The sequence below is a fragment of the Pongo pygmaeus genome, chromosome 6 (assembly GCF_028885625.2).
Source record: "Pongo pygmaeus isolate AG05252 chromosome 6, NHGRI_mPonPyg2-v2.0_pri, whole genome shotgun sequence".
NCBI lineage: Eukaryota > Metazoa > Chordata > Mammalia > Primates > Hominidae > Pongo > Pongo pygmaeus.
The window spans coordinates 64,323,213-64,340,454 of NC_072379.2; the positions used below are offsets into that span (position 1 = coordinate 64,323,213).

At 42.8% G+C, this 17,242-nt stretch overlaps 1 protein-coding gene across 1 annotated transcript in view; it reads left to right on the top strand.

Annotated features, from left to right (window-relative positions):
- Nucleotides 1-2,128: 2,128 nt before the first annotated feature.
- RAPGEF5 (Rap guanine nucleotide exchange factor 5) overlaps nucleotides 2,129-17,242 on the top strand; it is a 239,890-nt gene continuing 224,776 nt past the window's right edge. Inside the window, exon 1 of the mRNA XM_054495020.2 lies at nucleotides 2,129-2,457. Within this exon, the coding sequence (XP_054350995.1) occupies nucleotides 2,227-2,457 (231 nt within the window). The 5' untranslated portion in view covers nucleotides 2,129-2,226. The remainder of the gene's footprint in view (nucleotides 2,458-17,242) is intronic.

Here is a 17,242-nt window from a genome sequence, read left to right on the forward strand (position 1 = left end):
AATGTTGTCATCAGGGGTGATAGGGCACAAGCACCCACTAATCTGAGTGTCCTGGAGGGCTTCTAGTGGGCCAGGTGTTCACCCTTTAGTTGTATGTAATGGGGAAGTTGGAGGTATGGGGGTGACTGGCACTCTGGGGCTCAAGACAATGACCAATTACCAACTGGAGCTGCAATATCTTAACACTGTAAAAACGGATAGAGTCTGACATGGTAACATACAAATGCAATTTCAGCCTTGGATAAATGCATGTGATAGGTATTTGGAAACTGTAATGGACTATGGAGTCCTATTATAAAGTCCTTTCTGGTTAACACACACAGCTTAAGGTGACAGGGTTTAAGGCCTTTTGCAGTGCGTTACTAGCATCCATTCTGGTATTTTCTCTTACTTCTTCATTATGTCATCTTTCCCTTCACTAGCATGACATATTTTCAGTGCCCAGTGAGTTCTGTGTGATACCACCTTTGTGTTTTTCTCATGTCTTTCTCTCTTTTCTTTTTTCTTTTTTGAGACAGAGTCTCACTCTGTCCCGCAGTGGCGCAATCTTGGCTCACTGCAAGCTCCGCCTCCCGGGTTCACGCCATTCTCCTGCCTCAGCCTCCCGAGTAGCTGGAACTACAGGTGCCCGCCACCACGCCCGGCTAATTTTTGTATTTTTAGTAGAGACAGGGTTTCACCTTGTTAGCCAGGGTGGTCTCGATCTCCTAACCTCGTGATCCGCCCACCTCGGCCTCCCAACGTGCTGGGATTACAGGCGTGAGCCACCGCGCCCGGCCTCATGTCTTTCTTCCTTACTTGAAGGACACCTACCCTCCTTCTGCCTGGTTGAATCTTCCCCACTCACCCTTAAGGTGCAGTTTAAACTTCCTTCCTTTCGTGGATTTAGCTTTGCCCATCCCAGGCCAGAAGCATTTCTCTCTCCTGTGGCCTGAAGTGGTCTTACCTACACTTACTTGGCAATTAGCAAGAGTACAAGTGCAATATCTTTGTTTTTCTGGATGTTTATCTACTCCTAGGTTAAATCTTACCTTCCTTAAGGGCGGAGGTCACAGTTCGTTCCTCCTTTTTTGTTACATGGCATGTTTTTATACATATTTGCCAAGCACCTACCATGTGAATGGCTGAGGGCACAATGGTAAACCAACTCTGGACCCTGACCTCCTACGATTCTTGTCACTTTTAAAAAATGTGAATAAGCTTATTCAACTTTTGTAAGTCTTAGACAAAGATGGGGATCCCAGCGCCCCACTGAAGAGAAGTCAAAACCCTGGCTGGCACTTGTTGAAGACAGATTGAGCTGGGATGTGAACATTCACACTCCCTGGAGTTTAAGGCACTGCTGGAATAGTTTCACTCTCAATGATCCACAATTCCTGCCTCCTGGAAGGGTGTAAACAATGATTCACACCACGGCAGGCCTTTACAGTTCACCAAGCACATTCATCACAGCAGCGGGCTTTCAGGGAAGGTCAGGTTCTGACATGCTAACAGAGATTCACCTTCAGGTCACCAGACTTGCAGCTACTCTGCTCAACACCTATCATAACCAACAAAAGTTTTCTCCCTTCGTCCGTTAAGGATGCGTATGCTAAGAAGGGTCGGCGCAAAGCAATTCTGCCTCATGGTGTTTGCCTTGTAGCGTGTCTATTTTGAAGTTCCTTGGCCAAAACGGTTCCTAGGAGTAAAGATTACGATGAGGGGCCAGGCTGTGCAAAACGCGCGGGAGGGCTGACGACTCTCCAGCACACTTGGTTGAAGTCCAAGTCAATCCCTGGCTATTCGAAGAAGTGAAGCAGGACTTTTCAGCCTAAGGGGTAGGGGGACAGGGACAGGACAGAAGAGCGGGTTTGCCAGAGATTCTGGGAATTCTGCACCTGTGGGTGAGCCGGTGCCCAAGGTGCCCTCTTCCTCCCGGGTCCCGAGTGGGAGATCCGAGGTGGACAGGTCCCAGGCAGCTTTCGCAGGCGAAAGGGCGAGGCGGGGCGGGGCGGGGCGGGGCGGGGCCGGCGCACCTGGGCGGGGATGGGAGGAGAGAGGAGGGGAGGGGAGGTGCGCGGGGCTGAGCCTCGCGGGGGCCGCGGCGCGCGCCAATGGGCAGCGGCTGGCAGCGCGCCCCGCGCCCGAGCCGCAGTCGCGCCCTCTCGCTTCCTGGCGAAGGCGCGGACGGCGCGCGGAGGCGAGCGCGGTGGAGAGGAGCCGCCGGCGCCGCAGCGCCGTCAGGGCATGAGGATGGCCGTGGGCTCCGTCAAGATGCAGCCGCCGTGCGAGAGCCCGGCCCTGGCCGCCGCGGCGGCGGTGGTGGCGGCAGACGGCCCCCTGCGCCGCAGCCCCAGCGCCCGGGAGCCCGAGCGTGAGCAGCCGCCGGCGTCGCTGCGGCCGCGGCTGAGGGACCTGCCCGCGCTGCTGCGGAGCGGGCTCACGCTGCGGAGGAAGCGGAGCGCCGCGGGGGGCCGGGTGAGTGGCCCGGCCCTGTCCGAGTGGGCACGGGCGGCGCGCACGTGGAGCCCGCGCCCACTACCCCGGGCCGCTGAGGGGGGCGTCTGGAAGTTGGGGAGGTGGCGGAAGGGACGCCCTTCTGCCGGACTCGGCTGACGAGGGGCCCGGGACGGCGGGTTTTGAGGTGCCACCCCTTGAGCGACGGCTTCCCCCGCCCCCACACCCCCCCCCCCCGCAAGCTGCACCTGACTTAACCCTAGGGCCCCCGGATTCAGGCTGCGGGACCGGGCATCGGCGGAAGACGAGCTGTTTGCCTCTTCTCGGAGGGGAAGCTGCAGGTGTCCAGCGTCCAACAGCCAGCCAGCCCTGTCCCAACCGCAAGCTTCAGGCCCCACGAGAGGCATCCCTGTTTGCAGGACGCATGCGACGTGTGTGCTTGTTTTGGAGGTCCTGTTGCAAGCTCTGGGCATCGAGACTGGTTTTGGTGGTCTCCACCGCCGAGGGGGAGACCCAGGAGTCGGAAGCTCTTGGGTGAGCTTCCAGTTCCTGGGTTCCGGTGTCTCCAGCACTTAATTCTTCTGGATACCCTCTTGAGCAGGAGGGTGCACGCCCCCAAGGACCTTCAATATTGACTTCCTGATGGTGTGTTCAGATATGATTTCCTGGTGAAGGAGTGTCCCTCATTGAGTTCTAAGTGCATCTAATGACCTCAGCAGGTCAGGCATGTTTTGTATTTTTAAGAGAAGCAGGAAGGTCTGCTGATTGTCTCCTGGGATCTTTAAGAAGCCACCTAGGAGGCCCCGCCAGGGCCTCAGGACACAGAGCTGACTTACTCAGATTTCCCTGCTCACCAGGGTTTGGCGGCACCTTTGGTGGGTTCTACTCATCTTTTAAACATTTATTATTAAGTGGTCTTTAATGAGAAGCTGCATCAATGTGGTTTTTCTTTCTCGTTTGGCTGTAATTTTTAAAATGCAGTCTTGTCTGACTTAAAACAAGACCTTACTAGGAGACTTCTAGCTCTTTCAGAGATGGGTTTGTGTAAACTTGAGAGTGAGGGATAACCACTTGTTTTGATGCACCCTCCTTTGGGTAGGGAAGGGTCTGAACTGATGTAGGTCTTCAGCTTCTCGAGGCTGCATCTCTCTTTTCCTAGGCATTTTCCATCTCAGGTGGAAAATGGTCTATCCCAGGTCCATCTCAGAAGATGTTCTGAGGACTCTCAGTGTGTGATGGGACATTCTTAAAGTCGGTGACCCAGAGAGTTTAGGAATTGTCCACAAGTGACCTTAATGTGTGGCATTTAGGATTGCCTGCAAAGTAAGTGAGGAAATGTGTCCCCAAGATGTGGTGTCGAAATAAACAAGAACTGGAGTTATAGACTTTGCAGGAGTCTAGGGAAAAGTAGGTCAAATTATGTTTCTGTTATCCTTGACGGTTACTTTTTCATGGCACAGAATACTGAAGACATGAGGGCTGCCAGGCAGTCTGCGACAAGAATTGCGGAGGGTTTCTGTATAAATAGATCTATAGTATTTATTTGCATTCATACTCATGTTTCTTGCTGCCTGGGATGGTGTTGTATGCCTTGTCAATATACCTATTTATTTTTATTTTTTAATTACTCCAAATGTGGTTACCTCAAAGAATGTGTGCTTTATTAACTGTCTTTGATTCTAATACTGTATTATTTCTTTTTGGGACTTTCCAAACATATTTCTTAAGTGCATGGCCAGTTTTTATTGAAGGAAGATTGATTGTCAGTTTTTCCAATGTTGGAAACCTATACTTTTTGACTATTTATTTGACTGTTTTTTTCCCCTTTCTTCTGCCTTGGAAGCACCTTTGTGATTTTGGAATCTTCCCCATCAAAGGAGTAGGAAGGGGGTTGAAAGAAGGAGAAAAACAAGTGAAATATGAACTTGTCTTAGGCAGCTCAGGCTGTCATAACAAAATACCACAGACTGGGTGGTTTAAACAACAGGAATTTATTTTCTCACAGTTCAGGATGCTGGGAAGCCTGAGATCCATGTGTAGGCTGATGAGGTTTCTGGTGAGGGCTCTCTTCCTGTCCTGCAGATGACCACTTTCTCGTATATCCTCTCATGGCCTTCCCTGGGTAAATGCAGAGGAAGAGAGGGCTCCCTCTTCTCATAAGGCCACTAATTCCATCATGAGGGCCCCACCATCATGACCTAGTCTAACCCTAAATAATTCTCAACAGCCTCATCTCCAAATAATGTCACATTCGGGGTTAGGGCTTCAACATAAGAATTTTGTAGGGGTCATACACTTAACAGTCCAAAACACATGGGGTTTGAAAGAAAGAGATACAAGTAGAATATGTATCAGACTGGTTGGTTGGTGACTTGTTAGCATCTGGGATTGTCTGGTTAACCACCTTGGATTGGGCAGTGATGCTAATGCAAACAAATCATGGCTTAGATCTTTTTGTAGACCTTCAGCTTTGTGTCTCATGGGCCATACCTCCAGACTGGAGCTGTGTGACTTCAGGGATAAGTTAACAGAAATCCATTACCACTAGTAAAGACACAGCTTTGTGCATTACATAAGTTGGTTAAGTTTTCATCTCCTATATTGACCAAGATCTGATTTAGGAATATGTGCGGTCCTTATCCATGCTGCCCTGGGCTCCCACAAACCTGGACAATCTGACATCAACTGACATTAACAAAGTTCTTTGTGGGTTGTGTTGCTCAACCCAGATGCATTATAGGCTTTTTTTTTTTTTTTCTTCTGAGACAGGGTTTTGCTCTGTCACCTAGGCTGGAGTGCAGTGGTGTGATCACAGCTCACTGTACCCTTGACCTTCTGGGCTCAAGCGGTCCTCCCACCTCAGCCTCCTGAGGAGCTGGGATACAGGCACACACCACCATGCCTGGCTGATTTTTTTTTCCTATTTCTTTTAGAGACTGGGGGTCTCACTATGTTGTAGGCTATCTGTTACTAGGAAAAAATCCAACTGTCATTTGGTTAATATGCCTGAGTTCCTTGGTTCCTCAGTTCAGTCACTTCTAGTTGTGTTGAATTCAGCATGCATACTGGTTAAGACTCTTTGCACTTCTTTAAGACAAATGAGGGAAAGACTAAGTTGTACATTGTGGGAGGGCCCTAATTACCTCTTAAAAATCAGTAGCAAAGTAATGCACAACCTGAGTTCCTGACAAAACCCTTTAATTTTTTTAATTGTATAACAGAGATTATGAGAGAATGGTATAATGAACACCTGTGCTTCAGCAGTTATTAGCATTTTGCCAGTCTTGTTTCATTTATTTTCCCCCTCCATACACTTTTGTAGGGGCTAGTGCATTTTAAAACAAAATACTATACATCATGTTGTCTTACTCACAAATTTTTCAGTTTATGGTCCTGATAAAGGCATTAAAAACAACAGCCAAACTTTGCCTTTTTCACACCTAAAATATTAATAATTTAAAAATATAATTTCCATATTCAAATTTTCTCAAAGTTGTCTTTTTACTTATGATTGTTGGAAACAGGAGCTAAACGAGGTCCACATATTGCATTTAGTTGTTAGGATTTTAAATCTATTTTATTTTGTAACAGCTTCCCCTCCCTTTTTTCATGCCAGTGATTTGCAGAAGAGAGTGGTTCATTTGTGCTGTAGAACATCCTACTGTCTGGACTGATTCCTTGTGGTGATGTTTAGCTTGTTCCTCTATTCTCTGTTTCCTGTGATCTGGCAGTTAGATATAGAGGTTTGATTAGATTCAGGTTCAAAGACAAGTAACCTTCATTGATGGTGCTGTGTAAAATCTATTGCATCACATCATGAGACACATAATGTCTGGATATCTCTCTTTTTTGAGATGGAAAGATTGATTCGTGAGTTTAGGTAGTGTCACTTAGCTGTCTGCCTTCTACTTAATGATTTTAGTATTACAGATCGTTGTAGCCTAGATCCTTTTCATTAGGGGTTGCAAAATGGCAATGATCTAAATCCATCATTCTTCTTGCATTTATTAATTGGAATTTGGTCTATAAAGAACTTTCCCTCATAAATTATTTAGGTCTCCTGAAATTCACAATGTGCAGGATAGACAGGGAAAAGTCCTAATTTTTTCCTTTTATCAACTATCAGAGTAATGATTTGGTGCTTTAACAACCTCCAGTGAGAACCAGTGAGTTTTTCTTTTTTAAGTGTCATTAAGAACTTATGAATCTTAATGTATTTGTTTCTGTCACTTCAGTCAATATCCTTTTTGGTGCTTGGTTTATCTTTGTCTCCTGTATACTTTTTAAATGGCCAGTAAACTCAAATACCTTTCTTACTTTTCTGGCACAAGATATTCTAAGTGTATCTTGGCCATACTCTGCTGCTCCCGACCTGAAACCCTGAAATCAGCCATTTTCCCAAGGAGCACTGATGAATTTTTTTTTTTTTTTAAACTGACAATCGTTCATTTCCCCATCTTTTACCTCTCTTAGTGGTTGCATTATTTTTCTCTTGGTCTTAAGCCTCCTACCTTACTTTTTTGTTTCTTTTTAAATCTTTCTCAGCAGGTAGTTTCTAAGACTGATATTTTCCCCCTAATGAAATCTTTCTCATCAGGTAGTTTCTAAGACTGATTCCCCCTGATAACAGCTATTCCCTTTTTCTATATGTACTGTCAAAATGCTGGGACTGAGTTATTCTGGGCTTTGGCTGCTGTGATGTTTTCTGCAGCCTCTGCCACTGTCTTCAGCGTCTTGATATCTGTTTCATTTACAGCAGCCAGCATGATTCACCAATTGTGCCAAATTGCTCACCAAAGACCTTCAGTGATTCTCAGCTTTTGGATTGGTCATCAGAAGGGCCTAATTCTCTTTAACCACCCTTCACTTGCCAGGGTTCTTATGGCCTGTGCTCTTCAAAATTGAGAAACTGGGAAGAACAGCTGGTAGCCCTCTGAATGAGGTTCTCTCTTTTTCTTTGCCCAGATGATTCCCTCTCAGAAAGGAACAAAATATCCCTTTCCCTTTGTCCAAGCTAGAGTGCTTTAGCTCTGACTCAATACCCTCCTCTGCTAGAAACTTGACTTTGTTGATTGAGAAATAGAAACCGATCCAAATTATATACCAGTATGGCCAATGTATCACCATTTTAGGCACCTGTTTTACAGGCAAAGCATGTCATTTATTCTTTGTATTTAAATTGAAATCAATGGCTAACATCATAGGACTTAATTATGTACCATGCATATTCTGATATAAACTCCAACTCTCACTACAAGCCTCTGAGTTAGATGCTGCTATTTGCATTCTACAGATGAAGAAACTGAAACACAGGTGTAATTTGCCCAAGGTTACAGAGTGTGTGCCAGAAGGGAGGTTTGCATCTCGGTATCCTGTTTCCGTAGAGCCAAGTCCATGCTCTGAATTAACTTTAGTTTTCCTCAAATGCATTGAGAGGGCAAAGGGTCTATTTACTCTAAACTATGGTAGCCTTATAGTACCTGCTGATATTATCTTACCACTCTGAGAGAGGTAAATAAATGCTATTAATAATGTCAGACTTTTAACTTTTGTTTGAGCACACAGAAGCTTATTATTGACATATTGGGTTTAGGGGAAGTGGGGAGAAGCATTGTGGTTATAGGTGAAAGGTAACTAATATTTACTTAAATTAAAAATAGCTCAAGATCAGCCTGGGCAACAAAGCAAGACCATGTCTCTACAAAAAAAAAAAAAACAAAAAACAAAAAACTAAAATACAAAACAAAACAGCATCCATGTGTCATAAGCAAAATCAGCCATGCTCACTTGATCAAGGTCTATCCAAAAACCTTGTGAATTCACCCAGCTTACTTTGTTCTCATCTGCTTATGGCAGCCAGAAGATAAAGGCCATTAAGAGAGGCATGCATCTGCCAGGAAGGGTGAGTCAGATCAGATATGAGGGACACATTCTGAACTTATTTGAGAAATATTGACTTCGCTGCCTCTGCTTGCTGACAAACTACTATCCTGATCCTTGGTGTAAAACTATGTTAGCTATGGCTACAGATAAAATAAAGCTCTGTGGATGCCAACTTCAAAAATATTTATTTGGGAAGAAGGAAAAGAAACTGTAAATCCATTTAATTTCATGTGAATTCTAGCAAAGGAACTCAATGGCAAGTTAATATTTTATTTGCTTATTTCTTCCTTTCCCTCCCAACCCCCACACTTTGGTGACATAATTAGATCCCAGGAAAAGACACAGGCTGTGGCTTCAGAGTGGATTTGAATCCCAGTGCTATCACTTATTATCTTTGCATTAGTTATTCTCTGAGCATTTGAGCCTCAGTTTCTTCCACAAGAAGAATACAAGAATACACAGTGGATCAGGTTTTTCCATGAATAGAGATAATATAAAGTGTTGGGTACATTGGAACTTAAATAGTTATCCCCCTGGCAGGATGCTTACTCTAGGCAAAAGGACTTTCATGGACATATTTATAGAAATCTAGACACAAACATTTTTCTTTCATATGCAATGTTGGATTCTATTTTTTAAAAGCACATGATATCCTAACATATAGTGAGTATTTTAGGTGGTGTCTAAATACTGATACCGTAACAAATAGGCTTCATTTCATACTTGCACTTTCTCTTAAATTGATGTGGCAATAATTGGCAACTTGTGTAGCTAGCAATAGATGGAAAGGTAGGAAATAAGTCATTGTTAGTGACTTGGAGCACTTGTGATTTTTTTGCCTCAATACTGCATAACAATCTTTGTTAGGAGTATAGATAATTCCAGTAATGATACGTGATCTGGAAGTACTTTTTGAGAGATCATAAGATTTTATATGAAGATAAAACAGTTGAAATCAATGACTTAATTTGTTGTGGCAAATCATTATTATGATAAATCATTCATTAATGGGTATGGACGAGGGAAAATCCACAGATGCCACTGTGGTAGGTCTTCTTCAGATTGAAACCTCCATAGTCCCCTGAAGGGAAGAGGTATTTTCACCTCTGAGGAAATTACAATCCAGAGAGGTTAAAAGCTTTCCCATGGCTAACCATCTAGGAAATAGCAGAGAAAGAATGGAGCCCAGAACTACCTGATTTCAAAGACTGTAGCCTGTCTGCAATATCGTGTCTGAAACTTTGAAAGGATAACAACATACGGTATTTTGAAACAATGGATGCAGGAAACATTTCAAATCTTAGTGTAAAGCACAGCTCATTCTCTTTCCACTCTCTTCAGTAATGGCTTCCGGGATCAGTCATTTATTTATTTTTATTGATACATATTTTCAGGGTACATGTGATAATTTGATACATTAATATAATCAAGGGTAATTGGGATATTGATCATCTTAAATATTTTTCTTTTCTTTACACTAGTAACATTTAAATTATTCTCTTGAAGCTACTTTGAAATGAAATGCACAATCAATTAATGTTAAATTATAGTCATCCAGTCATCCTATTTTTTTTTTTTTTTTTGGATGGAGTCTCACTCTTATCGCCCAGGTTGGAATGTATTGGTGGGATCTCAGCTCACTGCAACCTCTACCTCTTGGGTTCAAGTGGTTCTCCTGCCTCAGCCTCCTGAGTAGCTGGGATTACAGGCATCCACTACCATGCCTGGCTAATTTTTGTATTTTTAGTAAAGATGGGGTTTCACCATGTTGGCCAGGCTGGTCTTGAACTGCTGACCTCAAGTGATCTGCCTGCCTCAGCCTCCCAAAGTGCTGGGATTACAGGTGTGAGCCACTGCTCCTGGCCCCTACTGATCTGTGGAACATTGGGTCTTATTACTTTTTTTTTTTTTTTTGAGACAAAGTCTTGCTCTTTCACCCCGCCTGGAGTACGATGGCACCATTTTGGCTCATGCAATGTCCACCTCTGGGTTCAAGCGATTCTTGTGCCTCAGCCTCCCTCCCAAGTAGCTGGGATTAGAGGCATGTGCCACCACACCTGGCTAATTTTTGTATTTTTAGTAGAGATGGGGTTTTGTCATGTTGGCCAGGCTGGTCTCGAACTCCTGGCCTCACGTGATCCGCATGCCTCGCCCTCCAAAAGTGTTGGGATTACAGGCATGAACCACCGTACCCAATCCATCACTTATATCTAAGTGTATATTTGTACCTGTTAATCAAACTGTCTTCATCCCCTCCTCTCCACTACCCTTCCTGGCCTCTGGTAACCACCAATGTACCCTCTATCTTCATGAGAAGGGATCAGTCTTTACTCACAAGCTTTGGCCATGGCTTGAGCAGAGTAGCTGTCAGTCATCTTCCAGCAATACCAGCCATTGGACAAGAAACATGAAGGTTTGGGATGACTCATCCTAGAAGTCATTGTTTTCTCAGCTTCATAGTACACATCTACTTGGAGATTTATAAGGCATGCAAGCTCCTTTTCTGGCCTGTATGGAAAACTGGAAGAGGTAGAATGAGTTCCTTGTAACCCAGGATTTATGTTTCTGATGGTAACATGCTTGATATTTAAGCAACTTGAGATTAGGAAGTTGGAAGTACACATACCTGTCAAAGTAACTGAACCTATTTACAATAGAATAAAATCATTGAGAATACACAGTATCTTTTAATGAAATTAAATTTTGGTATATTTACCTTTTAATGCAGTATGATTTACCTGCATGGAATTACTCTTAATTGTTTTTGTTTTGGATGGGGGGATTCCAGGCCTTTTTAAGAATCAAAAGATATCACAGCAAAAGAAATGCACATTCAGACATAATTTTGCATCTCATTTCAGAGGGCTTGTGGATGTTCTGAAGCCTGTGCCACAAGACCCCTGGTTAGAAAGTGCTTCTCTAACTTGCCTTCCAGAAAGCAGCATCATGGTTTTACAATTATTTTACCTTTTCTCTCCTTTTCCTCTAAAAATTTGATATAAGTACTCATTCAGTTGCTAGTAAATTTTTTTTTAATCAAAATATTTTACTGGTGTTGAGTTGGAAATCATTCACCTCCAAATATAGCAAATGCTTCGGTAAGCCCTGGTAGGTGGTGGTGCTGAAAATGATAATAACTATTAATACTTAACAAATTCTAATATAACATTTATCATGTCAGGTTGTTTGAAGTACTTTAAGAACAGTAACTCATTTAGACCTGGTAACAACAATCTTATGTCACAGATGGTCTCATGGTCTTCTTTTCCCAAAGAGAAAAATGAGGCACAGGTTGAGTTGCCTAAGATCACCCAATAAGAGAAGGAGCCAAATTTGAACCCAAGAAGGCTGACTCCATATTATACAGTATAACACTTCTTCTGCATCCTCTCTCTAAATAAGATCATTAATGTATGTCCTTGATTAGAGTCTCTTTTTTTTCATTTTGACACTCTCTAAATTGAGATGTATCTTATGGTTGCTGTGATCATTTGAAGAACTACTTACTGTTTTGCTCCCTATAAAGCTATTATTAAATTGATGGTATATCTTAAAATTGTTGGTGTCCTTGAATAAAGGAACTATGGTAAGCCATGTTTTTTATTTTAAAAATATAGCTACATAGTTTATAGAAATATCATAGTAAATCACAGCTGTAACATGGGGTGTACAAACAATCCCAATTTATGAAGTGTGAAAAATGTAAATTAAGATTATATTAACAATCTATATGAACACTGATATTGCTTAGGTAATGATTTAAATGTCAGAAGAGAATAAATTTAAGTTTTTTCCTACAAAAAGCATTAATAGCCTTAGAGTAATGTTGAAGGTGGAAGAAACCAAAATTGTAAGTGGGGGGGGTTGTTAAAATATATATGTGTGTGTGTCTGTGTGTGTATGTACATAATTATCAGTTTTCTTACAGCTTTTTTTAGGAAAGCAAAATTTAAAAGTTAAACTTTCCATATAAATTTCCTAAAACTGAGAACGATGAATACAACTAAATGACATTAGATATAGACATGCCTTTGAGTCACCGTAATTTGTATAGTGAGTTGGCAGATCTTACCTTCTGTGACTCAGTTAATCTGTTTTGTATTCATCTGCTTTGTTCATGGGACATTAACTTCTTGCTTATAAAATCCTTTTCATTTTGTACTGTTTATATTATCTGTAGAGAAAATATCATTCAGGATTTCTAACAAGGCAAAACAAATCTTTACTGAAGTTACAATTCTGAAAACCAGGGTTTTTGCATTCTAGTTGGTTGTCTTCCTGTATTTTTTTCCAACTGGTCTAGCAACTTAAACTCAGTCCATTGGTGGTTTTGTTGTTCAGTTGAATTTGACCTTGTCAAATCATTTACCTGCAGCTGTTATGAGGTGTACAGGCAAATACTTGTGATTGCCTAACACTTAGGACTTTGGTGCTGACGGTAAATTTATTTTATCTCTCGTTACTGTTGAGGGAAGTGAACAGCTTATTGCTTCTGCTTGCTTTGACACTCTAAATGTTGACTGTAATGAACAAACACTGCAAATGGTTGACTCATTATATTGTACTGTGAATTTGTACATAGGAATGAAATCTTTGCAAAAAAAAATTTTTTACGTTGAGAAGAGGATATAATAATAACTTTTGGAGATTAGGGAAAGTATGATGCCTGTTTCAATCTATTAAAATGCAATTTGGCTGTGGGTGTAAGAGAACATTTTTTAAAATGAGTTTACCACTTAAGAGCTGTATGACCTGGAGTAAATCAAATAACCTCTGTGAGTCTCTGTCTCTAAAATGGAATACCAGTATTCTATCATGGGAACCAATGGTGGGATAGGGAATCAGGTTTTATTTCTTGTTCCTTGTCTGGCCAAGGTCCAAGCAGTGTTCTGTGTTGAGATGACAACTCAACCAGTAGGACACTTTGGGCCAAATCTTAGACAAATGGAAAGGTGGGTCTTTAATATTAACCACATCTCTTTAGTTGGAGAGGGAGAAGTTAATGCATTAGCAGAGGGAGCATTTGAAAATGGGAAAGGGATCTAATTAAATCAAGAATCTGTCATATCAAAAGAGTAAAAAGAACACATCTATAAATCTGTTTCTAGAAGATTAAATGGTTTGTTTGGCCATAAACAGAATTCTGGGAGAGGTGTCAGAAGAGTACTTAGCGGCAGCAACCCTATGTGTCTGTCAGAGATCTTACCAGGTGGTTTTCTCTTCTTTTGGATACTGTTTAAGCATTCAAATTTCCCACTGCTCTTGGCACATAACTCTCTTAAGAAAAAAAAAAAAAAAAAAAAAAAAAAAGCTGCCTAGACATATTCTAATCTACCTTGAGTATCTCAAATGAAGCTAGATCTTAAAAAAGCCCATCTGTAGTTGTGTGTTCACTCTGTTGTGATTTATATAATGCTTTACCTTCACAAAGCGCTTTCATATACATTGTTATTTTACTATTTTCATAACTGGAATAAAGTCTTTTTTTTTTATAGACTCAAAAGTTACTGAGCTTTTCTATATGCTGCGGCCTCACTGTCTGAATCATAGGCAGTGCCCACCTAGTTATGTAGAGGATGCTCAGTAAGCCTGAGCTGCTGCTGTTGTCATTGCTCTCATCATCATCAGTGCCTGAAATTGCAGATCTGAGCGATTCCAGAGTTAGTCTCTCTGAAGAGCTGAAAGAGATCTTACTGGTTATATTGGTAGAAATTAAGTAAGGAAACTGAGGCTCCACAATTGGTATCCTGCTGAAGGTCATCATGAGGAAGTTAAGAGTCAGGAGCCCCTTAGGCTGAGCGTCTCAGTCCAGGGTCTCTGAGAGGTTAGCCTCAGGCTGCAGTGAAGGGTGGGGCTAAAGCAGAACTTCTCAAACTGAAGCCTGCATCAGAATCCTTGGAGGGCTTGTTAAAACACATATTCCAGGGCCTCAGCCTTAGAACCAAAGTTCAACAGCTCATGGACAGGGCCCAACCATCTGCATTTTTATCAAGTTTTAGGGTATGCTGTTGCTGCATCCACAGACCACACTTCGTAACACTGGACTAGAAGGCCTCAAAAGTTTTGTGACTGTCATCATCAGAACATTGCTTAGGTCAGGAGTCTGCCTGGCTATTTACCACCTCCATGATGAAGGCCAGACCCAAATAGAGGACTCTGACTATAAGAACTTTATTGAATGAATAATTTTGGAAACTCCCCCTTGGTGGTTTCTACAGAGTAACTGGCAGTTTAAAAAAAGAAAAAAGAGGGGAGGATTTGGAGCATCATCGCCCATGGCAGCTATGCTGGCTATTCTGTTTGTCCATCCTGAGTCCTCTCTGCCCTTCCCTGTTCTGGTCTGCACCGTGGAGGCTGCCTTTGTGGACGTTCATCACCAGGACTCTGTTGCCCTCTGGCCTAGGTTTGGGTTCAGTCAGTGGTAGGTCAGGAGGAGCAAGAGGCCAGGAGTATCTATTCTTCCTGCTTGCTCTCTTTTTCTCTGTGGTGCTTATAGTGTCTGTGACCACCTATAATGGCAGTTGCCCCTGGGCAGTCCCTCCTCAATCGTGTCACCTCTCTCCAGCCTCCAGTACAGCTGTGTCTCCCCTTGGCTGCCAGGCCTCAGACTGTTTCAAGGCTTGTCATGACTGGTCCCTTTGTGCTGTAGCATCTCCTTGGGCCTCTGAACCTTGCCCACACGTCTTTGATAGGCTCTTTTCTAGAGGACCCTTGATGGATGGAGGAGCCCAGGTAAGAGCCATGCTGGGAAATGTGACAGTGTGAGGTGTAGCCATGGTGAGAAGAAACTCGTGAACAGAATGGGCACTGGCAAGTATGATGGCAAGGCAGAGGCCCAATCCCTCTTTGGGTGGAGGATAGAGGTAGAGGCAAGGGAAGGCCTGGCCTTGAAAGTGACGCTGGGCTTCACCGTAGAGGGTCCTGAGGGGTCCCTGGACCTCTGGTTAGAAGCTAGGACTACTTGAATGTGAATCAAGGGCCATTTCTGTGCATAAACCTGGGTGGCTAGAGTTTGGAATCGGAGAAGCTGTTATATGAGGAGTTGGCATTCCTTCTCTGCAGTTGCCTAGCAATGTTTTTTCTGCCCCTGCTTTTTTTTTCCGCAGACACCCTCAGCATCGTCAGCTTATACACAGGAATTATAAAACCTTTATGTGGGACTTTGATCTTGCTAAATTTTCTCACCGTGTATTGAACGTGTTCTGAAATGCCTGCCAAAACTACGTTCATGAAGTAACAAATAGTCCAATAGGATAATTACACCTTTGGTTCCTTTGCCCATAGGTTCCAGCAATGGGCGTGTTGGTGAGATAAAACACATTTTTCATGGTTTGGGGGGTCAACCAGATCATCTTCTACAGTAACCTCACCATGAAGCAGGACTACCACACATACTAATACCAATTCTGTGTGTTTATTAGTTCTTTTATATTGAAATGTCATGCTAGGTTGAAACTATTTCGGAGCTTTTATAAATAATATTGGGGTGGTAAAGATTGGGTATCAACATCTGAATACCTTGTCTTAATAAATATATAAAGAGAAAACAAGCCCCCAATCTCAAATTTTCTGTTGTTACAATTCTTTAGGTGTAAGAAAAATTCTCTATGAGGAAAAATCAACCCTGGAATTTTTTTCCCTCTCTTTCTGGGTAATTGGATAGATACCTACCCATATCTCATCTTGAATTACCATGTGTTGTAGGAGGAACCCAGTGGGAGGTAACCGAATCATGGGGGCAGATCTTTCCTGTGCTGTTCTTGTGATAGTGAATAAATTTTATGAGATCTGATGGTTTTAAAAAGGGGAGTTTCCCTGCAGAAGCTCTTTTCCCTTGTCTGCCACCATGTGAGACGTGCATTTTACCTTCCTCCATGATTGTGAGGCCTCTCCAGCCATGCGGACTGTAAGTCCATTAAACCTCTTTCTTTTGTAAATTGCCCAGTCCAAGGTATGTCTTTATCAGCAGCATGAAAACGGACTAATACAGTAAATTGATACCAGTAGAGTGGGGTACTACTGAAAAGATACCTGAAAATGTGGAAGCGACTTTGGAACTGGGTAACAGGCAGATGTTGGAACAGTTTGCAGGGCTCAGAAGAAGACAGGAAAATTTGGGAAAGTTTGGAACTTCCTAGAGACTTGTTGAATGATTTTGCCCAAGATATTTGTAGTGATGTGGACAGTAAAGTCCAGGCTGAGGTGGTCTCAGATGGAGACGAGCAATATGTTGGGAACTGGAGCAAAGGTGACTCTTGTTATGTTTTAGTAAAGAACTGGTGGCATTTTGCCCCTGTCCTAGAGATTTGTGGAACTTTGAACTTGAGAGAGATGATTTAGGATATCTGGCAGAAGAAATTTCTAAGCAGCAAAGCATTCAAGAGGTGACTTGGGTGGTGTTAAAGGCATTCAGTTTTATAAGTGAAGCAGAGCATAAACGTTTGGAAAATTTGCAGCCTGACAATGTGATAGAAAAGAAAATCCCATTTTCTGAGGAGAAATTCAAGCCAGCTACAGAAATTTGCATAAGTAATGCGGAGCCTAATGTTAATCACCAAGACAATGGGAAAAATATCTCCAGGGTTTTTCTGTTGTTAAACAGAAAAAGGTCCAAGGTGTCAGAGACCTTTACTGCAGCCCCTCCCATCACAAGCTCAGAGGCCTAGGAGGAAAACGTGGTTTGGTGGGCAGGGCCCAGGGTCCATGTGCTGTGTGCAGCCTAAGGAACTTGGTGCCCTGTGTCCCAGCTGCTCCAGCCATGGCTGAAAGGGGCCAACACAGAGCTCAGGCTTTGGCTTCAGAGGGTGGAAGCGCCAAGCCTTGGCAGCTTCCATGTTGTGTTGAGTCTGTGAGTGCACAGAAGTCAAGAATTGGGGTTTGAGAACCTCTGCCTAGATTTTAGAAGATGTATGGAAATGCCTGG